This window comes from Megalobrama amblycephala, linkage group LG17 (assembly GCF_018812025.1).
Source record: "Megalobrama amblycephala isolate DHTTF-2021 linkage group LG17, ASM1881202v1, whole genome shotgun sequence".
Classification (NCBI taxonomy): Eukaryota; Metazoa; Chordata; class Actinopteri; order Cypriniformes; family Xenocyprididae; genus Megalobrama; species Megalobrama amblycephala.
Genome location: NC_063060.1, coordinates 5,555,611 through 5,580,480, shown reverse-complemented (window position 1 = coordinate 5,580,480; position 24,870 = coordinate 5,555,611). Strand labels below are relative to the sequence as shown.

The 24,870-nt window shown below is 35.1% G+C and overlaps 2 protein-coding genes across 6 annotated transcripts in view; both read left to right on the top strand.

Annotated features, from left to right (window-relative positions):
• Positions 1-13,906, top strand: part of gigyf2 (GRB10 interacting GYF protein 2) — a 32,547-nt gene extending 18,641 nt beyond the window's left edge. For 2 of the 4 annotated variants that reach the window (XM_048162647.1, XM_048162645.1), the window contains exons 19-29: positions 124-221; positions 337-477; positions 1,006-1,164; positions 2,941-3,183; positions 4,108-4,236; positions 4,386-4,661; positions 6,056-6,243; positions 6,385-6,533; positions 7,270-7,451; positions 11,533-11,683; positions 13,175-13,906. In XM_048162647.1, the coding sequence (XP_048018604.1) occupies positions 124-221; positions 337-477; positions 1,006-1,164; positions 2,941-3,183; positions 4,108-4,236; positions 4,386-4,661; positions 6,056-6,243; positions 6,385-6,533; positions 7,270-7,451; positions 11,533-11,683; positions 13,175-13,242 (1,784 nt within the window). In that variant the 3' untranslated portion in view covers positions 13,243-13,906. Of the gene's footprint in view, positions 1-123; positions 222-336; positions 478-1,005; positions 1,165-2,937; positions 3,184-4,107; positions 4,237-4,385; positions 4,662-6,055; positions 6,244-6,384; positions 6,534-7,269; positions 7,452-11,532; positions 11,684-13,174 lie in introns of all 4 variants that reach the window. The other 2 variants (XM_048162646.1, XM_048162644.1) reach the window with 1 other exon arrangement.
• A 3,254-nt stretch (positions 13,907-17,160) lies between these two features.
• snorc (secondary ossification center associated regulator of chondrocyte maturation) lies at positions 17,161-24,552 on the top strand. Of its 2 annotated transcripts, XM_048162186.1 has the most exons (4): positions 17,161-17,418; positions 17,551-17,664; positions 23,819-23,980; positions 24,175-24,552. In XM_048162186.1, the coding sequence occupies exons 2-4, from the start codon at positions 17,580-17,582 to the stop codon at positions 24,282-24,284; spliced, it is 357 nt and encodes a 118-aa protein (XP_048018143.1). In that variant the 5' UTR covers positions 17,161-17,418; positions 17,551-17,579; the 3' UTR covers positions 24,285-24,552. The 2 variants fall into 2 exon arrangements, with proteins under 2 accessions (XP_048018143.1, XP_048018142.1); XM_048162185.1 differs by lacking the exon at positions 17,161-17,418 and having other exon boundaries at positions 17,471-17,664.
• The last annotated feature ends 318 nt before the right edge of the window (positions 24,553-24,870 follow it).

Here is a 24,870-nt window from a genome sequence, read left to right as displayed (position 1 = left end):
CATAAAACATTGATGACTCACAGATAAGACTTGTAATTAAGTTTGTAAATATGCTGATCTCTAACAGTCAAATTGAGAAATCCTATTACATTCTTATTGTGAGTCTGTTTGTGTTTTTTTTAGCATGGGAAGGGAGTAGCGTATGGGATCTGCCTCTAGACTCCATGCCTCAAGCGTCTTCCATTGAACAGATGCAGCTGGAGAAAGCCAAAGCTTTGAAGGTGAGAAAGATAAGAGTTGTGATGTAAAGTTTCTGATACCATTGGACTGATACAGGAGTCTCATTTTGTAAATTCTCATTTTGTAAATTTTTAAATGGTCTTTTCTGCTCTAAAGCTTGAGATGGAGAGACGGGAGGCAGAGATTCGGGCCAAAAGGGAAGAGGAGGAGAGGAAGCGACTGGAAGAGGCACTGCGTGCCAGACAGGAGGAGGAGCGGAAACGTTTAGAGGAAGAAGAGCTGGCGCGCCGTAAGCAGGTCAGTAGATAAGAGAAAACTATGTAATGACTAGTGCTGAGTTTCAAATAAAAAGCTCTGCAATTAAAAAAATATGGTACCATAGAGGTGAATGAGAGCTTTTTTGCTTTTAGCATGCATTTCTCGTGCATATTCACATGGCACTTTTGATTGCTGTTCAAGCACAAACACTGTTCTTTATGTGCTTTCATTAAAGGAAATGGCACACTGACATTCACACACCTAAACAAGTTAATGATTTTTGGTTTTTATATTAGGGATGGGAATCTTTTGGAAGTTGAACGCGCTGCTTGTGTGTAAAAAAAAAAAAAAAATAGCTGTACATGTAAGAGGTGGCAAGATTGAAAGAAAAGCTTGACGTGTGCCGTTAAAATAGGCACTTTTGTAATAAAATAAGCTTCATTCATAATGAAAAGAATAAAGAAAATCAATTTTTTAAATTTGTGAATCAATTTGAATCGATTTTTTTCCCCACCCCTAATATGTATAAAAAGCTGTGATATAAAAAAAAAGCTGTGTCTTCTGTAGGAGGAGGCTCTCCAGAGGCAGCGGGAGCAGGAGGCGGCGCAGCGGCGAAAGAAAGAAGAGGAGGAAAGGTTGGCTCAGGAGGAGGCCCTCCGTCGGCTGGAGGAAAGGAGGAGAGAAGAGGAAGAGAGGAGACAAAGGGAAGAATTCCTCCGCAAGCAGGTAAGACTTGCCTGCTTTTGAATATTTATTATAAAATGGATCCGAAATCGAATTGGTTTAACTAGGGCTGGGCGATATATCGCATGCAATTCTCACGCGCATTTCGTCAGTAAAGCCGGTTCCCTGATTACCGCTAAATCGCCATCACCTGCTTTCAAATGGAGCGCCATTTAACAGACAGAGCCGTAGTTCACTGATAAGCTACGCAATATCACGTTCATATCGCAGATGAATCGCCTTCGATAATGAACACGATATTTGCGTGGCTTATCAGTGAACTACGGCTCTGTCTGTTAAATGGCGCTTCATTTGAAAGCAGGTGATGGCGATTTAGCGGTAATCAGGGAACCGGCTTTACTGACGAAATGCGCGTGAGAATCACATGCGATATATCGCCCAGCCCTAGGTTTAACCATATTCAAAGCATTTGTAAAATAGCATTTGTTGGGTCATTACCAATAACTAAGTTTGGAGAAATAGGTTTGTTTAGGCCAGTAGTTTTTAAAATTGGTATTTTGAATGAACAGGTGAAATGTACAACAATTACAAAATAGTCTTAATGTTTAACTTTTTTTATGCCAACTATTGTTACTATGTCCATCTTAGTAAGTGGATTAGGGATGTGCGGTGACATGTGGTCAGTACTGCCGCTCCCTATACACAGAGTTCACGTGGAAAGCGAATATAAAAAATGAGCGCACATTCAAAAACTATTTCAATACTCTGCATATTGGTAGCGGCTCCTGATGCCTGCAAATTATGTACAATATAATTTACTATATTACTTGACCACTTGTCTACTTACATGACGTATTTCCTGTATTTGGCCCAAGTGTTCAAGTAGGCGTGAAGACTGCAAGTGTATACAACTTTTCATTACCCGATGGGACACAATTATAGTGTTGCAAAAAATTTTTTTACAGAGCTTTTTCAGTACTTTGCATTTTAAAATAAACTTCTAAATGTCTGTTCAGTGGTCGCTATGTAACTAACAGAAGACGATTTTAAAATTGTGGTGCTTCTAATTAAGTGATAAAAAGCAGTTGCAAATGTTGTACAAAATACACAGCCTACTCATCTTTGCACCTATTTACTACCAAATTATATGTTATATCTAATTAATTTGCAGTGGAATTAACTTTTAACTTTCCTCAACGTCTCGTGATTTCAGGACGTTTGAGTTCCCGAACGTAGTGCACGGTGGGATACGCATTGCCTTGAATACCGCTTCCGATAGTGTGGTTTTAGTGTGCATTAAGGGCACTGCACTTTGGCATTTTAAAGATATGGGTCTTGTGTACTCACTTCCTGTCGCATGCACGTGCTCTTAAGTGGCCAAGACCACAAGTGTGGGTAACTAACAATGAGTAATATATTTGTTACAGTATTTATTAGTCGTAAATGTTAATGAAAATACAGTAATTCATAGTTTGTTCATGTTAGTTCACAGTGCATCAACTAATGTTAACAAATACAACTTTTGATTTTAATAATTAGTAAATGCTGAAATTAACAGACTAAGATTAATAAATGCTGTAGAAGGATTGTTCATTGTTTGTTCATGTTATTTTGATATTTGATATTTGATATAGTTTTATGTCGGAACTAAGATCAGCAATTAACTATGGTACAATCACTAATGCATGGCTTTATTCTACCACAAATGACTTGGTTCTTCTGAGATTGGTCAGTTTGGCAATATTAGCTGAGATGACAATATTAGGTGTGGTTTAATGCTGTTATTGATTCTTTTGTTCATTATTTTTGTTCCAGCAGGAAGAGGAGCGGCGGAAACAGGAAGAACTGGAAGCTCAGAGACGGCGCGAGGAAGAGAAGAGGCTAGAAGAGGAGGCAGCGGCTGCGGCAGCTGCATTGGCAAGGCAACAGCAGGAGGAGCAGAAGAGGAGAGAGCAGGAGGCGCAGAGGCAGCAGGAGCTACAGAGGCAGCGGCAGCAGCAGCAGGAGGCGCTCCGTCGACTGCAGCAGCAGCAGCAACAACAGCAGCTCGCACAGATGAAGGTGAAAAATCCTGCAGAGCGTATATTTACTGTCTTTGTGGAGTTCAGTTTCTGAAAGGATGTCATTTTGATATAGATTGATAGATAATCCATTATTCATGGAAGTGATTTTTCCATATTTATTTGGATTATTTGAGCCTGTGAGTTGAAACGCAGCATTTTTTCCCTCAAATTTAAGCAAACACATGTATTTCATGCATGTTTACCTTCTCGCCAACCATCTTCCTAAATCTGTAATGAGAATTGTTTATAAATCTGTCAACAAAAGAGAAGCTTTAAGGTCTCCCTGCGGTTTTCAGCCAAAATAAAAGCTCAAAGAATTTAAGGCAGCCATAAATAATATTATTGTAATTTTACTGTTTTTTTTTGTTTGTTTTTTTGTTTGTTTTTTTAAATAATCTATTTACAACTCAATGGTATTATTGCAGTAGTTATAAATTTGATTTAATTTTTATACTTTAAATAACATGATTTTGAGTATTTAAATACAGTTGTAAATAAATAAATAAATATAATTACAAAAAGTAATTAGAAGTAACTATTGTTACTATTACATTTTTACAGTGCAATAGTATTATTGCAATTGCAATATAATTTTAGATTTTTATCATTGAATTTTTGCATTAAATTTTTATTATTTAAATAAATTCAATATGATTCTGTGTATTATAAAAATGTAAATATAAATATAATAATTACAAGTAATGAATTATTAATATTATTATTATTATGTTGTATAGTTATTATGAATAGGTTTTCCTTTTTTGTGCTTAGCAGATCACAAGACTGGTTATTTTACAAAAGGGAATTTATGATGGTAACATGGTTGATGCATAACCTGAAAATACCACCTTTTTTTTCTTTTTTTTGTTGACTGTCTGACTGAACAGTTATTTATTTATTTTTTTCGTGTCTATATTGCCAGCTTCCTTCATCCTCCAAGTGGGGCCAGCAGTCGACCACAGCAAACACCCTGTCTCAGTCTCAGAATGCCCTGTCGCTTGCTGAAATCCAGAAACTGGAGGAGGAGAGAGAACGACAAGCACGAGAGGAGGTATGCCAGGGATTCTTCCCCAACTCAAGCTTTCTCATGTGACCAAGCTTTCAACAGGTTCCCATGTGACCAAGCAGGAGGCAAAAACCATTTCATAGAGAATGTTTTTTTTTTTTTTTCTCATTTATCTGTGTTCATTTTTCCTACAGCAGAGACGACAACAGCAGGAGCTCCAGAGGGCCCAGCAGCAGCAGCAACCTCAGGCCAAGCTCTCGGGTTGGGGCAGTGTGGCCAAGCAGCCAGCGGCCACCAAGTCCCTGCTGGAGATCCAGAGAGAGGAAGCGCAGCAGATGAAACAGCGAAAGGAACAGCAGCAACAACAACAGCAGCAGCAACAGCAGCAACAACAACAACAACAGCAGCAGCAGCAGCTACAACAGCAGCAGCTGCAGCAACACTCAACCGTCACTCAGCAGAACCGAGTGGTGAGTTACACACGTTCTGATGCAATTAGCTACCTTTTAACGTAAGAGTGGGTATGGTCATTTGTAACTTGAATGTAAGCTTCTGGTGTCATCCACTTACTTTTATTTTAGCTGTACAAGAGCAGTCCGTTATGCTGCAAATTGCAAACTGCTATTTATTATCACAATATTTTACATTTTTTATCGTTATCGTAAACGCACTGGTTTGTAGCGCAAATAGTTTTATTTTTAATTTAATTTAATTTACCGCACCTTGTTATTCTTTCTGTTATTTACATATAGCAGGTTGATCATTCAGTTTGAACAAATTTAAGGTTACAAGTCTTCATTTTAAATGGTATAACTAAATGCTTAATTATCATTTTAGGATGTCTTAAATTTGGGGATGGAAAAACAGGAATTGCTATAAAGCCTAACATGATGATTAAACTTCAAAAGGCTATGATTTGCATAATGTTTTAGGGAGTCCTTTTTTTGAGTGAGCAGCTGCCGGTTTTAAACCATAGACACATTTCAGAACAAGAGTCCCAGTTTGTTTATAAATTAAAGTTCTACATTATGTATAAATCTTTTTTCTTGTTTCTTTCTTTCTTTCTTTCTTTCTTTTTTTTTGTTTTTTTGTTACATGATAAAATACATCTGACATTTAATTTAATGTAAACTCTTGTGGCTTTGGCTGCCCTGTCACAGGAAGGACAGAATAAGAAAATTGAATTCAGTATATAAATTTTACTAGTATTGGCACAATAATATTTTTATTTTATATCAATCATGCTCTAATTCAAATGCATTGATATACGTGACCCTGGTCCATTGATGTATGGTTTGTTAGGATATTTGGCCAAGATACAACTATTTGAAAATCTGGAATCTGAGGGTGCAAAAAAATCTAAATATTGAGAAAATCACCTTTAAAGTTGTCCAAATGAAGTCCTTAGCAATGCAAATCCACTCACAAAATTTTTTTTTTTTATATATTTAAGGCAGGAAATTTACAAAATATCTTCATGGAACATGATCTTTACTTAATATCCTAATTTTGACCCATACAATGTATTGTTGACTATTGCTACAAATATACCCTAGTGACTTATGACTGGTTTTGTGGTCCAGGGTCACATATTAGTACATATTCACATATATTGACTGAAAGAGTATTTTAAACTTGCAGTTACCCTGTTTTTAAGTTGAATGTATGCCTGTTTAATTAAGTAAAAGAATCTGAGACGTATGATTTATTTTGAGATTTAATGGGTTTGTTCTCTATGGACCTACAGTGTTGCTTTTACATACTTACATTTGATGGAAAATAAAACCCTGCAGAAACCCTGAAAATCTGCTCTAAATACATTGGTCTAAAATAGATTGCATGACCTCTCTCTTTCTCCATCTAGGCTCTCAGTACATCGGTGTGGGGTTCTGTCAATAATGTGGGCTCAAACTGGATGATGGACAGCAGTGTCTGGGGTGATGCTCAGAACTCTAATATTGGCTTCTGGGATGAAGCAGTAAAGGAGGCCGTCCCGCCTCAGGCCACACGCAAGAGCCACAATCAGAAAAACAAGGGCAACGCTAACCTCAGGTAAACCACAAACACAATAATTTCTTTCTATTGCTCTAAAATGTATAACCTCAGACTTTAGTATGCTAACTAGTTCCAGTGTGCAAAACTGCTTTTTGTGTCATTTCCTTACTGTATTTTGTAAAACAATATGTGATGCAGTAATAGCAGCAGTGGTAAAGCAAGTAAAAAGGTGGAGGAGGAAGAGAAGCTACTGAAACTGTTCCAGGGAGCCAATAAGAATCAGGATGGCTTTATGCAGTGGTGTGAACAGACTCTTCACACTCTCAACACAGCCAATAACCTCGATGGTGAGTCACTGGCACACACTCGTCTATCTCACTCAACCATCTTGGCGTTTGTTTAATGCGCAAAAGATGCACAGATAATTCGTCCCGCAAACCACTTCCCTCCCCCTGTTTCCCCTTTTTTCATGAGAATGTTTTGTTGTCATTGTATACACCGAATGTAGCTTCTGATGTTACTAGGGTCATGTTGTTGTTATTATTACCTTTTACAAAGTCTTCATTTTGTTTTTGAGATCTACTAGAATAGTTTTTCATGCTTGAATTTCTAAGAAACACATTATTTTTCACGTATTTCACATTGTTCGCTCTGTTTAGTTCCTGTCTCTGTCCTCCTTTTTTCTTTTTCTTTTCTGTTTTGCATATGCCCTTGGTGGGAATGATTTAAATGAGGAATATTTTGAAATGTATGTTCTCTTGAGAAAACTCAAGACTACAGTCGAGGCTTTTGAGACTTTGCAGACCTTTTTCATTCTCAAACAGTAACATTACACAACAAAGAAAGTTGAAAATGTAAAAAGCATACGTCTTCTTTTTAAAGCATCTATTTTTTTTCTTTTGACATGACAGTTCATTGTACTTTGAAAACCACCAGTGTGTGTACAAAAATTTGGCCTGTAATATGGTAATGAAAAAGTAAATTGCAAACAAAAAATCATGTATCATACATAACCTCTTAAAATGTGTGATTGAAAGACAATGTAGCTTTCTGAAATTCATCAGTCTTCCACTCTTTCCACAGTTCCCACCTTTGCATCCTTCCTGAAGGAAGTGGACTCGCCGTACGAGGTACATGACTACGTGCGAGCCTACCTGGGCGACACTCCACAGGCCAAGGACTTCGCCAAGCAGTTCCTGGAGCGGCGTGCCAAACAGAATGCTAACCAGCAAAAACCTCAGCAGGGCCAGCAGCAAAAACAGCAGGTTCGTTTAGTCTTTGGACTAAAATGCCGTTTAGTTTGTCATTTTAGTCATCTGAATTGTTTTAGATTTAGTCTAGTTTTAGTCAATTCTATATCTACAGTAGATTTAGTCCCCTAAAACCTAATGGGTTTAGTTAAATTGTAATGCATCGCTTGAATATTTCTCTAAAATGACCAAACTCAGTATATACTCCTGGAGAAAACATCCATTAACCCTCAGGGGTCTGAGGATTTTTGGGGCCATGGAGAAGTTTTGACATGCCCTGACATTTGTGCTTTTTTCAGTTGTTCATAAACATATTAATGACAAAAGTGTCATTACACTGTATTCAGCACAAACTAGGCTACAATAATATGTGAGGAACATGTATGTACATGTTTGTGTTTTTGAAGGAATAACGTTTATGCGTGGTTATTGAAAAAACAAAAAACTTAAGTCACTGAAATAAGTGACTTAAAAAATATATATTAAAACTGTGTTCACAAGGATTCTGGGTATTGGTGGTTGTAGACTAGAGTTTTTGCTTCAGAATGAAGTAAAAATTATCCTTCCTACTCCTTCATATAAAACAATAGAGAGATTTAAATTTTCTAAGACCATTTTGGTCAAGAAACACAGTATGCATGGAGGCGTGAATCCTCATGTATAATGGGTCATTCTCACCTGAGAAGACAAAAGAATTGAATAATAATGACCTGAAATGACTTGCATATTAATGAGGCCTTTCAGTCAGGTAGGCTGTGAAAAAACCCTCTGTGATCATGCTGATAACAGGATTAAAGTCCACTCAGGACAAAAAAAAACATGATTTTTGTGATCTCATGCATGCACGTATTATTGAACATGATATGAAGAAAATTTTGTATAGGCCTATGTTAAATTACAGTACCAGTCAAAAGATTGAACACATTGCCATTATAATGTTTTTAAAAGAAGTCTCAAGTCTCTAACCAAATAATGGTTTTCTATTTTAATATACTTTAAAATATAATGTATTTCTGTGATGCAAAGCGTCTGAATATTCCTACCTCTAGGGCATTTCATATAGGCTACTATATTTGTTATATTATAGAGCCTAAATGTTGATGTGCAGTTGACAAACTATACATCATTAAAAAGATCTAAGACTCAAGCTTCACATTTTGACTCTTAAAATCTTATATTGACCATAATTTCTTAATATGCTCAAAAGCATACACCAGTGGTTCTCAAACTTTTTTCCCAGTGGGCCGCACAATGGTCCAAGTGCAAGTCTCACGGTCCGCATATAATTTACATATGACGTCACCAATGCAAACCAATCAGATTTAATGTTATGGTATTAGCAGATAATACTATTATTATACTTAGATGTTGCACACAATAAATAACAAATAAAAACTAACTTACTGACATTAGCTTTACAATAATAATCAGTAATGCTCAATGAACACACAAACTGTATATACAATCACTTTAAGTTGTTATTTAATTCTGTATGACTTTATGACTCTCTTCAACATCATCGCAATAGTCACCAAACAATCACATAAACGCCTTAATAAGCAAATATTACTCAGCTCTTTTTACAAACAACAATGAGTGCACTGTAGGCTAATTACAATCTCTGACGATATCAAGCTTTCTGTCATGTCGCAATCCCTCGCGCAGCATCGGATCCGCTAGCGCGCGGCCGAATTGGGCTCATCCAGCCGCGGGTGCGCTGATGCGGTTATTTTTACTGATTTAAAATACATCAATCAAACACATCGAATTCACAGTTCATTCTTTTGAAATTGTAGGTTTTGCTTATCAAGTAGGCTACTTTACTACAGAGCAAACAGGAAGGCTGCCCATCTCGCTCATTAACAGCAAACTGATTCTTCCATTCTTCTTACCTTTACTGCTGATGCTGCGACTCTTCTTGTTTGCTTGTGTTCCTTCATTTTGTCTTCCACATTTAGTTTTTCTCCTTTAATAACAAATTTTACCATTTTGAGGCTTAAATTTACAAAATTAATGGCTACTGTTTGAACTCTTCCTAAGCGCGCACTTGTGTTTGTTTCGTTAACTGAGTGATTGCGTCATTAGCCTACATTGGCTGATGTCTGAAAATAATAAATGCTCACCAAAATTATTTTATATGACAAATAAAGCATTATAGCTCATTTATATTTTTTTAATTCACTTTAATTTAAATTTTAAAACAAAAATAAATTGTATGCTACTTTTTTTTTTATTATTATTATTATTGTGGTCGGCATATCGCGGGCCGCATTTACATTTGTGACGGGCCGCAGGTTGAGAACCACTGCTCCACACCCATTCAAACGCTTACTGCGCGTGAAGTGTCGCGTCGCGCAACTCGCGCCCAATTACATCAAAAGTAGCCTATAGGCTATGCTCACTGGATGTCATGGCAACTGAATCACGGAGGAAAACTTTAAATATCTCGCCTTCGCTTTAATTTCGGACCATCTCCAAAAAGACATAAAACACTAAACAAATGATTTTGACATGCGTTTATCAAAGTAGGAAATCCAGACTTTTAATCCCTTACACACAATTACTGCTGTTGAAATACGAAATGGAGGCGGGTCCGGATTGAATCCCCTCCGGGTCCGGATCCGGACCGGAGTCCGGACTTTGAGAAGTGCTGGCATACACAATTGGAGAAATATTGATGGATTCTCATATGTTTATATCAATTTTCTATACAGAGGAGTAATATTTATTATTCTATATTTATTGTCATCATTATAAGCGCTGGATGCTGTGTTTTTAATTCATACTTGAGCCGGAGGGCGCTCTGCCCCTTTTGTCCACAAATGCCTCAGTAAAAGAAGAGGCATATCATGTGACAATCAAGGAACTAACAGAGGCAAGAGATCGCTAAATATGGCTATTCAAAACACTTTTGAAGACAATAAATACACGATTGAGACGATGTATGCATGTATTGACTGAATTTGCGTCTGAATAGCGCTCCCTCCGTGGGCGTGGCCGCATTAGCGGATAATGAGCTGAATCACAGACTTCTGACATGGCTCTCTTTTCATACAGATTACATAAACACAGAAGGTTTGTTTTCGATTTGACTTATATGTTTTAAAACCTGACATCTTAACGTTTTTTTAGACATAAGTGTAATTTTTTTGTCATTAGTATTCACTAAGTTACAGTTCATTTTCTGAGAACTATCAGATTGGACTTCGTTCAGAGGGAGACGAGAGATCACGCATCATGTTAGTTTTCTTTATTTTACAAAAAGCACAACATTTTGTTTTTACTCTGAGTGTATACAAATGAAAGAAGATATTCCACAGATTAAAATGGTGTATAACTCTTAATTGTATGTGCAACATTGACGGAGTATTTTGAGTCTCTTTCACACCGATAAGAAAAAAACCACGGTGGTATCGCCGGCGATACCCTCAGACCTCAGAGTGTTAACCTGTTAATATGAATGATATTAAGGTTTGAACATGCAATACAGACACATATTTAACTGCTGTGACATATAATATGTCTTTTATTTATGTTAAAATTAAATGAATCCACTTCTCTTAAAGAAACAAGAACATGGTCTTCTTTTTAATTAATGAAATCTGCATTCTTTATAATAACTTGCATAAAACATTCTTCATTCTTTCAAGCAGACATATTTGTTTGTATAAATTAAATATAGATTAATCCTTATTAAAGCTATTAAAGTTATTCAGTAAAGAGCAGTGAGTGATTTTCTTTGATTAACATTAATGACAGACAGCGGCAGGTTTATTAGGCTGCTGTCACTTTAAGGCTGAATGCACGGATCCAACATACTGATACACATCCGATATTCTCCCAACTGTTTACGTATACTTAAGACATAACCAACTGTTTTTACCTGAATACTCTAAAAACTGATATTTTGAAATAATTTTGTGTGTATTTGTCCTTTCAAGCCTGAAAAGACTCGAAAGAGAGCTCAATTTAGCACCCTGACTGAGAGGCTGCTTTCTGTGTGGGGCAAATTATCATCACACATTATTCATCAACGAAACTAGCACTGGTGTGCATGTGTCAATTTGCTGCTGAACTTCCCGTGTTTGTGTCTCAGGACTCCGTGTGGGGAATGAGCCAAGTGTCACAGTCAGTCTTGCACCAACAACAACAACAGCAGCAACAGCAGCATCAGCGTTTTGAGACAGTCACTTCTGGAAAGAAGAAGAAGAAACAGAAGATGGTACGGGCTGACCCAAGCCTTCTAGGTGAGTGTCGGCGAAGTCATTCATTCAACAAACTGTTGTCTTTTTTAAAACTTGATATGATCTGCAGGGAAATTACTCATCAGTGAAGTTTGAATTCCTGTGAACTGAAGTTGAACAGCATGTTATTGAGGCGCAGATAAGTTAATCATGATAGCTGTCAGAGCAGTTTGATTTGACTAAAAGTAGGTCAGTAGATTTGAATAAAAACCACAAATGAGTTGCTTGTTGACATTTACACATTTATTTATATATACAGTATTTGTAAGGGATAATCCATGGCTAGCTGTGCATTCAACTGTTTTAATGCACAAAGTGGAGGCAAAGGACCACCTGACACAAAGCGGAGTGCATTAAAATCATTTAATTCACGGCTAGCCATTGATTATCTAAGTTTATATTATGGTCTTTGCCAGCATTGACAAGTTAAAGCTGCAGCACAATATTTGACCACAAGGATAAAAATGACAGTTATTTTCGTCAGTTATGGCTGATTAGATCTAGCATTCTGCCCACTTTACATCAGACATGGAGTATACACATCTTGTAGTGTGTAAGATTACATTTATTTGATTGAATTATAGCATTTATTTGAATTAAATTGTGATTAATCTGACTGGAATTACCTGTACATTGAATGGTTTTAATGCACACCATCCAGCCAATTAGAATTCAGACAATGGTGTGTTTATATCATATATTAGGCACATGATTAATAATAAATGGACATATTGTGAATTAATTTAATAAACTTAGTTAGCTAGCTTTCCTGGTAACCTTCAGTTAATTAACTTCTCTAAGAAAATGATTTATAAAACATAACAACTGAGTGTACTGACACAGATGAAAATGAAAAGACTATCCGTCAAAGCTCAGCTTTAAGAGGGGAAGAGACAAAGATACGGAGACGGGAAAAAATAGAGAAAATTATGATAATGACATTGAAGATTTTTGGCCTTCAAACGTCTTAAAATGCACATATGTAGATCAGAGTCATCTACATTTTAAGACGTTAATGGTGTTATTTTAGATAAAATACTTCACTCCTGAATGAATCAGCTGTTTGAACCAAAAGAATTAATTAGACATTTACCACCACCTGCTGGCAGTTTTAGTTTCTTATTTAGAGTATAATTTCTTTATATCATATTTCCATATTAATTAAAAAAAAATAAAGATATAGTTCACCCAAAAATAAAAATTAAGTCATTTACTCAACCTGATGGTCCAAAAATGTGTAATAAATTCTATGTTGAATCAAATTATATTTCTTTCTGAATCTATATATTTCTTATGAACCTTTCATAAAAAGAAGTCAGAAGTCAATTGTCCATATTCATTACAATGAGAATTTAGAGGAAGAATTAGGGAAGAATCATAAAATGAATTATCTCTAATTATAATTATTAATTATAAAATTTAAAATAAATTTTTCTTTATGCAAAATATTTTTCCCTCCCTCTAATGGTTATCCTTTTCCAAATGTGTCTGCAGGTTTTTCTGTCAATGCCTCATCTGAGAGACTCAACATGGGCGAGATTGAGACCGTGGAAGACTTTTGAGGCTGCTGATCAACAGGCTCCCCCTACCGACTGTTTCCCTTCTGAACAGCTGCCCTTGTATTCCCCTCAAACTTTTTCCTCTTTTCTGTTTCTTTTTCTTTTTTTTCTTTTTTGTATTGCCAATTCTCTGATTTGGAGTAGATTCGGGGCAGCAAGTTTTTCTTCCTCCCTAATCCAGAGGAAACCACAGTTGCAATAACAGCGCTGCCCCACGGCCACGAAAAGAACCAAAAACACTCAGCCCTGATTAAAGGAAGAGAGAGGCGTGCATCTGCAGGAGAGGAGTCAACCGATAGCGTCTGCTCACGATCATGCTCATCTCCCAACTGATGTTTCTTTAAGCATGAATATAAGGAGTGCAGAGGAAAAAATATTATGTATTATCCCCATTACAACTTCCTTTTTTAATTTATTTGCTCCTTCCCTCGTTCTTTTAGTGTTTTCCATTTTCTTCCCTTCTCTCCTCTCCCGCTTTGCTGCCCCCATGTTGACGGACGTCGAAAACAATATAGGACTCGAGGAAATGTCATCAACAGTGTCCTGTTTTAAGGACATGTTTGAAAGTTCCAGACACTTATCCATTTCTTTGTAAAATACTAGGCTGTTTAAAGAATAAACTTTCAATTCTGCATCTGTATTATAATATATGGAAATGATGAACCAATGGAGTCATACTTTTTTTTTTATTATTACAGTACGACAAATAAATCAAACAGTCTTTTATGTGGGCTGTTCTGCACGCCGTTGCTCCTAATGAACAAAGCAGGGTTGTGCAAAGTCTACTTGCAAATGTTTACCCAAGTTGCCATTTACAAATTTGCACCATACAGATCCCATGTTTATGGAAAACCTGGAAATTTCCGGGAATTTTAAAGTTGATTTCCAGGCCTGGTATATTTAAAGTGGAAGTGCAGTATACATTTTTCTGGTTCTCTTCTCAGCTTTAATTGGCTATCAGTATCTCTTTATATGAAGTCATATATTATTTAAAAAGAAAAAAATCCTTGTCCAGTAGGTATGATCTACTAAAAAAATTAAAAATTCACAACTCCCTGGTCTGATTTTTAGTAAGTTTATTTTAACTTGATGGCAAAAAAAAAAAACCCTTACTAAAATTTACATACTTCAAAATTGTCTAATCCTGGAATTGTTTCCGAATAACCACAGGAAATGCTTTTTTTAATGCATCATTTATAAATGTATTATTTAGATTTATTTTATTTACAAACTGCAAGATCAGAGTTGAGTTTAATTATTATTATTAAACTTGTATTTAATGTGAAATATTCCCTTAATTAGTTCTCTGAGATGCATAAAGCTGGCAAATCCACAGTGTTGTGTGAAAATGGTCTCGTCGAGGCCAGAGAGACCCTTCAGAAACTGTTCAGCGTTGCTTGTAGCAGTTTGTTCCTGTCTGGTGTTTATGAAGGGGGACTCGGCATCTAAGACCAATATTGATATGTACTATATACTCAGTTCATGTCTCCATAACATAACTTCAGTTGAAGAGTTTGGTGGCAGGGTGGAAAAAAGCCTTGCAGGAAAAACTTTGGATTTTACAAAAGCAAAAATGTTATGAGGCCTATATAATCTCTTCAGCCTTCACTCAAAAAAAAAAAAAAATTGTTGGATTTTAAAGAAGTGTCAAGTAGTTCTTCACCACTATATTTGTACAAATAACATTAGTTGTTTGAACAAAAGAAATTCAAGTAAAGCTGACAAAATTTCTTTGAGTAAATACAAATCATTTGAATTTGTCTGTTAGATAATATTTATATGTGCAGTTTACTTAATGTTATGTTTATTACGCAAGGTGAAAACACATTTATTGACTTAATCTACCTTATTAAATTAACTTTGCTCTACAAAATGCACTTCAAAATAACTAATTGAACAAACTGAATTGAGAGCAGGAAATCCATCCCTGGGTATAAGAGGTTCACGACCTAAACACATGCACCACTCTTCTGCATAATGGTAACCACAAAATTCAAAAACATTACAGAAACTCCTCTAAATGTTCAACATAACTGAACATTAAACACTAACATAAACTAACAACATCTTTCACTTTACTGAAAAACACATAAAATAACACTTTAATCCCTAAATTTTCTCCTCTAACGCAGTCCCTTGTAAAGCATGCTGGGAACTACGGATCCACTGCCCAGTTAGTTGTCAGCATTAATTTGTGTTTCACCCAGCAATGTTAAGTTGACTGAACAAACACTTAAGCTGACAATACTCATTTTTAGTAGAAACAACTCAGTTAAATGAAGTTCATGTAGTTACAATAAGTTTAAGTAATGTGAACAAGGATGGTTTGAGTGACGCACAGTGAAAGTTCATTTTTTTGAGTAGCAACAGCTACTACAAAATAATATTAATGACACTATACACTTTAATTAAAACATTTTATTAAGCAAATTCACAGGATAAAGCAAAGTGAAGAGGTATTTCATGTCATAGCCAACCTGATCTAACAAGAAAATGTAACTGTTTTATGAGTTGGTGATTTCGTATGAATTAATGTGAATCATACGAAAATGTAAGGGTTTTAGTAAAAGTAATCATGTATGTCTACTCCTACATAACCATCGCTGGGAAGTGACCAGATCATATGAAAATGTGATGTTACAAATGAGATTGTACCAGTTCATACAAATTAGCCACCAATTCACCAAAACGTTGGTCCTAGCTGTTAATATAGGCTATTGTTTTTTTCTGCACCAACTATGCACTTTGTATTATAATAACTAAAATGCCCTACATGTTATACTTGCATATAAAAAAACTGAGAATTTTTTAGTCAGTTTTACATAAATTTATGGAAGAGGATTAGGGCTAAGCAATAATAAAAAAATAAAACCGTCTCGAGATTATTTCGAGAAAAAAGTCTAAATAAAATGTTGAGAATAAACTCATTAAATTACAAGAAAAAACTCGTTAAATTTCAAGAAAAAAGTTGAGATAAAATGTTGAGAATAAACTCGTTAAATTTCGAGAAAAAGTCGAGATAAAATGTTGAGAATAAAGTCATTAAATTACGAGAAAAAAGTCGTTAGATTATGAGAACAAATTCGTTAAATTATGACAAAAAAGGTCGAGATAAAATTTTGAAAATAAAATCAATAAATTATGAGAAAAAAGTCGTTAAATTATGAGAACAAATTTGTAATTCGAGAAAAAAGTCGTTAAATTATGAGAACATAATTTAACGACTTTTTTCTCATAATTTAATTAGTTTATTCTCAACATTTTATCTCGACTTTTTTCTCGAAATGTAACGACATTTTTCTCATAATTTAATGAATTTGTTCTCGTAATTTAATTACTTTTTTCTCATAATTTAACGACATTTTTCTCATAATTTAATGAATTTGTTCTCGTAATTTAACGAATTTGTTCTCATAATTTAACGACTTTTTTCTCATAATTTAATTAGTTTATTCTCAACATTTTATCTCGACTTTTTTCTCGAAATGTAACGACATTTTTCTCATAATTTAATGAATTTGTTCTCGTAATTTAATAACTTTTTTCTCATAATTTAACGACATTTTTCTCATAATTTAATGAATTTGTTCTTGTAATTTAACGAATTTGTTCTCATAATTTAACGACTTTTTTCTCATAATTTAATTAGTTCTCAACATTTTATCTCGACTTTTTTTTAACGACATTTTTTCATAATTTAATGAATTTGTTCTCGTAATTTAATGACTTTTTCTCATAATTTAATTAGTTTATTCTCAACATTTTATCTCGACTTTTTTCTCGAAATTGAATTTTTCATAATTTTGATTTGTTCTCGTAATTTAACGAGTTTTTTCTCGTAATTTAACATGTTGATTCTCAACATTTTATTTCAACATTTTTCTCGAAATTTAACAACTTTAATCTCGAGATGGTTTAATTTTTTATTATTGCTTGGCCCTAATCCTCTTCCGTATAAATTGTCCCTAATTGAGAATCGTGGCAAAATAATTAAACCGTATCATGATCAAACTTCAGATTTCGTGATGCCTCACACAGTTTGATTACATCAGTTGTAATAAAATTGAATTGTCATCACCTCTACGATCCTAAATCCTACAGAAAAGCAGCCTGGGGCATGAAGGCCGTCTGCATCGTTCTGCAGGAGTGGAAAGACTCACTTTGCTGGGTTTGAAGAAGGTGGGCAGTTACCAGAAGAGTTGACAAAAGTCTGCACTGTCCATACAGAGTCCTCCCACCTAAATCCAGCTACCCCTACCTCTCTCACTCAGTCTCTCACTTCCTCTCTGTGTTCTTTCATTAACGTACCAGTCTAGGATCGGTGAACAGAACCAGGAACCATGGGCGTCAGCAGCAGTTCCAGCACTTTATCTCGGCTCGTCTTCATTACCGCTCTGGCCATCTGCATGGCTCTTGTGCAGACAGGTAACATCACTATCTTCCCATCTAAACAATGATGGACTTCTCATAAATGTTATTAGGAAAGGTTAAATGGGTTTTGATAAGTGAATAATTCTGATTGATTGGTGACTATGAGTAAGAAATTGAGTTTTTGTCAGTTTTAGTGAGAATTTTGTTGCTTCTTGACTTGTAGATGTGTAAATCAGTGTCTTTCTGAGCCCATGTTGATGAAGGTTCAGAAAAACCTCATCTCTGAAATCTCTGATTGTGCATACGTGTCATTTTCATCATGTTGGCCCTCTTGGTTTTGCAAGGCCCCTTTTCCAATAGCCATTGCTGAGCATGAGAAACCTTCAAAACTGAATAGCAGAAACTATTTTAATGAATATTTGCTTAACTTTCCTAAATGCTAGGATCATTTCCATGGGCAACAAAATGAAAACAGACAAAAAGGGTTAGCTCATTATTGTAAAAAGGTGTTATTATAAAGCAAACCAAAATTACATAATTGAAATCTTTCACTGAACCAATCCCAGGATCAAGTCTTTACAGCGAGACTCTTGCAGACTGAAACGTCACACTGTCTTCAGTGACTCAGACCTTCTCTTTTTCACGTCCAGGTGTTGAACCTGAATTTAGTCTTGGGTTCATTTCGTACAAAGACAAAGAGTTAGTTTGTTAGACTCTTGGGTAAAACAAGGCATGTATACAGCTAAGTTCATTTGTACAAACCAAAAAAAGCATTTTTTTAAAAATAGAATTGCATTTTAAAACAGTTGCCTTTTTCAACCATCGTTTTTAAAATAGTACCTTCCAAAAGATATATTAAAATCACAAACCTGCTCATAAAGTTGGAGAAAACAAGTTTAAGATAAACTCAGACTTTCCAGCCAGAAAACATGATGTAATACTTTTTTATTACACATTCAAGTCCCAGAAGGAAGTGGCGATGGAGCAGTTGCTTGATATTTCTAATGTGAACTTATTTGCATTGATGTCATGGCAGCAGAAATGGTTCCAAAAGTCTGGATGATCATGATGTCACTGTCTGTTTTGATACACTTCCAGTACAGAACAGAATTTGTGGAGGAAGAACTCTCTTTTTTAATCTTTGAATTCACTGAAGATATTAATAGCCTTTTTTGCATTACAACAATTTCAAAAGATTTACTTTCACATGCTCTGCTGAAGAGTCAACATTGGACTCTGAATTTAGGTGTAATGGGATGACTTTTAATCCATGCTGCTTCCTCTCAACCATAACCATAGCTGTTCACTTGAATTACTTTCATGTTATTTGCCATTTTTTGCTTTATTTTACATTTTATTGGGTAAAACAACATTCATGAAGACAACAAATTCTGTAATACTGAACAGTGTTGACTAGTTCTCATCAACCTTTATATAATGCTTTATAAAGTACAGATTGTTTCAAAGCAGCTTCCCAGTGATAAACAGGAAAATAACAGAATGAATGATGCAAACTTCAAATTTGAGGTCTGTAAAGCAGCCCTGTAAAGATCATTATTCTGTTCAAGTCAGTTCAGTGTTGATTCAGTTCAATAACTATGAAGAAACTAGTTCAATTTAGCTTTAAGCAGCTCTACAGCAGACAATACTGTTGTTATTCAGCTCAAATCAGTTCAATGTTGATTCAATTCAGTTGATGTTGATTCAATCTTATGAAACAAATTTAATTCAGCTATAAAACAGCTCTACTGAAGACAATAGTGTCATCATCCAGCTCAACCCTAACCCTAACCCAGCTAACAGGGAACGTTCTCAGAACGTTAGCTAATGTTCTGGCAAGTTTCTCTCAAAGTTATGAACAAATGTTCTTTCAGTAACATTAATAGAATGTTTATTCAAAGTTATCCGGTCTTTAATAATGTCCTTAAAACATCAAAATGTCCTTAAAATCGTTCATGGAGTGTTTTTTCAGAAACATTTTAGTTGAACGTTTGTCTAACATTTCTTAAATGTTATACTTGTTTCAGAACGTTCAGAGAACATTGAAATGTAACGTTCCCATAATGTTTGCAGAATGATGAAATGGATTAAACATTTTAACTCTTTCGTCGCAATTGACAGAATAACTAATAACTACAGGTAAGAATACTAAACAAATAAAAATAAATAAGTAAATAAAACGAACCTAGAAAGATATATTTAAATAACTAAACAATAGCTACAAGTAAGAATAGGAAACAAATGAAAAATAAGTAAATAAAAATAACCTAGGAATATATATTTAAATAACTAATAACAGCTACAAGTAAGAACACTAAATAATCTCGCCAACAACTCTTCCCCGACATTGACGGGATTTTTTGGCTTTCCGTATTTTCACTGTTATATGGTAGGGGGCGATGTTACACAACTTCTGAAAGAGTAGAGAATCTATGGATCCAAACACAGGCAAAAAAGTAGCAGAAACAAGTGATAAAAAGCATTGCTTATGTACTTTGTAGTCTGAAAAAAAAAAAAAAAAAAACATTTTCTCAGCTTTTTGTTGAAAATGTTGCTTTTTTTATTAAACTTACCCACAGCCAAGTGTTGATAAAAAAAGAATGCATGAAAGTAGAAGAAAAAATTTTTTTAAAAGCAATATATCTTTTGATATATTGCATGTTCAGATATTCATACAAGAAAAAGGTAACACTTTAGTTTAGAGTCCAATTCTCACTAATGACTAGTTTTTTATCAAACATATTACTAGGATATTGGCTGTTTATTAGTACTTATAAAGCACGTATTTATGCCTTATTCTGCATGACCATATTCTATATCCCTTAATAACTTAATAACTACCTACCAAGCAGTAATTAAGAGTATATTGAGGCAAAAGTCGTAGTTAATAGTGAGAATTGGACCCAATAGTGAGAAGCGTGACCAAGAAAAATATTATGGGGGCTATGAAAGTTCAGAGAACATTCAGAAATAACATTTTCATAACTTAATGGGAACATTAGCAAAACGTTCTTAGAACATATTTTTAACTTTTTTTAATACCCTAATGCGTTTCTGTATTTTTTTACTCTAGCGGGAGTAAGGTGAAATGAGGACATGGGCACACACACGCACTGTGGCGGAGGATTGTGTCATTCACACGCACCTGTCTGCATGTTGTCATCTCACTGTTGTGTGTTAAAATAGAAGAAACGAGACAACGTCCTTGTCCTATCGCCAAATGTTTAAGCAGTACTTAATAAATATTTAAGCAGGCCATGAAGTGACAAAAAAGTGTACTTTTTCAAATCAACGGGTTGCGTATGCTGACGCCGAGGTGCGTGCTTTTCCACAGACTGGCTTCATAAACAAGCTTGTTTAACTTGCAGTATACTGGCTGTGTTTAGGCCGTTGGTTCCTCTGCCTCAAGCCGTCCTCTCTGACCACACAAGCGCCTTTTTGTACCCTCGAGTGAAGGGCTCATTGATGTATGGCTGGCCTAGCGCCCCGGTGTGCCGTACCTACAGCCTGCTTCCAGTCCAGAAAGTGTGTCTCTCACTGAGCAAACACACTATTATTAAAAATACGCTCAAATATGCTGACCATCCCCAACTCAATGACTCCAAATATTAACCTTTTATTTTAAGATTTAGGGTGGAATATGAGCATTTTAGCATGTTTAATGCCATGGAAAGGTGGTATAAGTGGCCGCTACATGTAAATATGTCTATTTTCGAAACCTATTTGGGCTTTCGGTGCATAAATGAGCACTCTGTTATGTTTGTGTGATTGTATGCTTGTTCTTACTTGTAGCTCTTATTTGGGTATTTAAATAAATTGGTTTTATTACTTTATTTAGTATTCTTACTTGTAGCTGTTATTAGTTATTTAAATATATATTCCTACCTTTTTATTTACTTATTTTTCATTTGTTTCCTATTTTTACTTGTAGGTATTGTTTTGTTATTTAAATATATCTTTCTAGGTTCGTTTTGTTTACTTATTTATTTTTATTTGTTTAGTATTCTTACCTGTAGCTATTAGTTATTTAAATATATCATCCTAGTTTTTTTTATTTACTTACTTTTTTATTTGTTTAGTATTCTTACTTGTAGCTTTTGTTTAGTTATTTAAATACATCATATGGGTCCTTTTATTTACTTGTTTATTATTATTTGTTTAGTATTCTTAGCAATTATTTAGTTATTTAAATGTATCATCAGGTTCTTTTATTTGTTTAGTATTCTTACTTGTAGCTATTATTTACTTATTTTAATTATCAAAAATACTCACACTGGCCATCCCCAACTCACTGACTCCAAATATTAAACTTTTATTAAAGATTTAGGGTGGAAAATGAGCATTTTAGCATGTAGCTACATGTAAATATGTCTATTTTCAAAATTTAATTGGGCGTTCGATGCAAAAATGAGCACTCTATTGTTAGTCTGCTTGTTGGGTTAGTTTTGACCTGTGCCATATTGTTCAGTTCTTACCTGTAGCTCTTATTTATTTATTTAAATAAATTAGTTTTATTACTTTATTTAGTATTTTTACGTGTAGCTTTTATAGTTGTTTAAATATATCCTAGGTTCTTTTTTATTTATTTACTTAGTTTCATTTGTTTAGTATTCTTACTTGTAGCTATTGTTTAGTTATTTAAATATATCTTTCTACGTTCTTTTTATTTATTTATTTTTATTTGTTTAATATTCTTACCTGTAACTATTAGTTATTTAAATATATCATCTATATATCATTTATTTAGTTACTTTTTTATTTGTTTAGTATTCTTACTTGTAGTTTTTGTTTAGTTATTTAAATACATCATATAGGTTCTTTTTATTTACTTATTTATTTTTATTTGTTTAGTATTCTTATTTGTAAAAACAAGACAAAAAGCACGCACATCACCAGCAAAAATATGCTCAAAAATGGATGAAAATTTATTGAAAAACAGGAAAAATGTCGACACACCAAAGCTCCAAAAAATAAGCGAATAACCGAGTTTACATTTACATTTAACATTATACAACTTTTTACATTTTTTTGGAGCATTGGTGTGCCAACTTTTTTCCTGTTTTTCAAGTATTCATACTTGTAGCAATTATTTACTTATTTTTATGATCAAAAATACTCATACGATGGCCATCCCCAGCTCGTTGACTCTACATATTAACCTTTAATTTAAGATTTAGAACATTTTAGCATGTTTATTTGCATGAAAATTTGGTATATGTTGTCGCTGCATGTATACACCTATATTTTCGAAACCTAATTGTGCTTTCAATGCACAAACGAGTGCTCATGTGTGTCTGCTTGTTAGGTTTGTTTTGACCCATGACATTGGTTTGCTATCCCACTGTTTATCCATGTTCACTCTCTCTGTCTTTGTCCTTTCATTTTGAGGTCAGAACCTTTGTCCATAAGGTGCCCTTTGGGATTGGTGGGCAAGCAGTAAGATAGGAAATGAGCTTTGTGCTCCGTGAGTATGGTGTAGGTGAGAAAAGTCGCATGGCTGTTCTATGCCTGTGGGAGATGTGGAATGTCAGTGAGAGATGTGAGGAGAAGAAGGGAGGAACATGCAGGACAGGATGCCATAGTGAGGAGCGAGTGCTAATCCTCCATAAAGACGCCCATTGAGTCACACATAATGTGACTAACATTTGCCACTTTGTAGCCTATGCATTCCCTAATGTTCAGAAAAAAAAACTTTTCCAGCTCACATGGAGGCAGTGTGATGCTTTAAGCAATGTTCTGCTGGGAAACCTTGGGTCCTGCCATCCATGTGGATGTTACTTTGACATGTACTACCTACCTAAGCATTGTTGCAGACCATGTACACCCTTTCATGGAAACGGTATTCCCTGGTGGCTGTGGCCTCTTTCAGCAGGATAATGCTCCTGCCACAAAGCAAAAATGGTTCAGGAATGGTTTGAGGAGCACAACAATGAGTTTGAGGTGTTGACTTGGCCTCCAATATCCCCAGATCTCAATCCAATCGAGCATCTGTGGGATGTGCTGAACAAATAAATCCAATCCATGGAGGCCCCACCTCACAACTTACAGGACTTAAAGGATCTTCTGCTAACATCTAGATTTTGATGTTCATTTCATGTTGGTTGCCTTTCCGTTTTGAAATGTTTTTTGTGAAAATAGCTTAAAAAAATTCTCAAACTACATATATTGTTTTGATTCCGTGCACCTTCATTTTTTTGTCTTCCATCAGAAACGGTGGCTGATTCCTCCCCTACACTGCAGAATGATAACCAGGACACACTATCCGGTGCTGGAGCCATCGATGTGACAACAAAAGTCCCTTACCAGGACACGACAGAAAACACCTTTGACTATGAGGACAGTACACATTTAGTAACCTTGGATGAGGAAGGTAAAGTTATTCCACCCATGTTCACATACTTAATCACACTTACTGAAACAGAGCATGTTTTATACTAGCTCAGAAATGGCTTGTTAATTAATCCTTCTCCAGTCATTGAATATGGTAAAAGTCTTTGTTAAAGAGAACATTGCTACGTTTATGATATGGTGTGTGATTGACAGTTGTATTATTTCTGTTCTCAGTTGTGCTGGGGCCAGGTGCCATCACAGCTATCGTCATCGCGGTGTTCCTCGGAGCCTCTGTCCTTCTCGCTCTCATTGTTATCACGCTCAGAAAGTTCACTGCTTCTTAGGAAGTGTTTTCATTTTCTCCCTTCCTCAATCTCATCTCTTCTCTTTGCTCTCTTGATTTCCCATCTCCTCCATCTGTACTCATTGGTGGCAGGTCCTCATGAAATGGTTGTTTGCAGCTGCTCTTTACTGTTCCTCTGAGTTTTGTGATTTGTTTCTCCTGTATGCTCTTAAAGAACTTTTCAGTAAACAGTTTATTATTGGCATTGATGGTTCCAACACAGCAAAATCCCCAGAGTTAAATCAACTCTGCTGAGAGTGCATATGTCCCTCTCTAAATAGTGTTAAAGTAACACTGAAGCAGAGTTACAGTTGAGATAATTAAGCAATTAATAAGGCTGTGACTTCAGTCACTTGTAGTTCTTGTGTTTTTTATTTCTTCAGTGATTCTACTTGTTAACAGCAGGTGTTCATCACTACTGCGCAATCGTTGCTTAATTAATTGCTTAATTATCTCAATAAATTTAACTCTGCTTCAGTGTTATTTTAACACTATTTAGAGAGGGACCATATGTTCTCTGAGCAGAGTTGATTTAACTCTGGGGATTTTGCTGTGATGAAGAACCATTAACATCCATGGAAACTTTC

Excerpts from the sequence above, each read along its gene's own strand:
- snorc (XM_048162186.1), top strand. The coding sequence starts at position 17,580 with ATGGGCGTCAGCAGCAGTTCCAGCACTTTATCTCGGCTCGTCTTCATT. Across the intron at positions 17,665-23,818 it reads CATGGCTCTTGTGCAGACAG|AAACGGTGGCTGATTCCTCC; the intron begins GTAACATCACTA and ends GTCTTCCATCAG. Across the intron at positions 23,981-24,174 it reads AGTAACCTTGGATGAGGAAG|TTGTGCTGGGGCCAGGTGCC; the intron begins GTAAAGTTATTC and ends TTCTGTTCTCAG.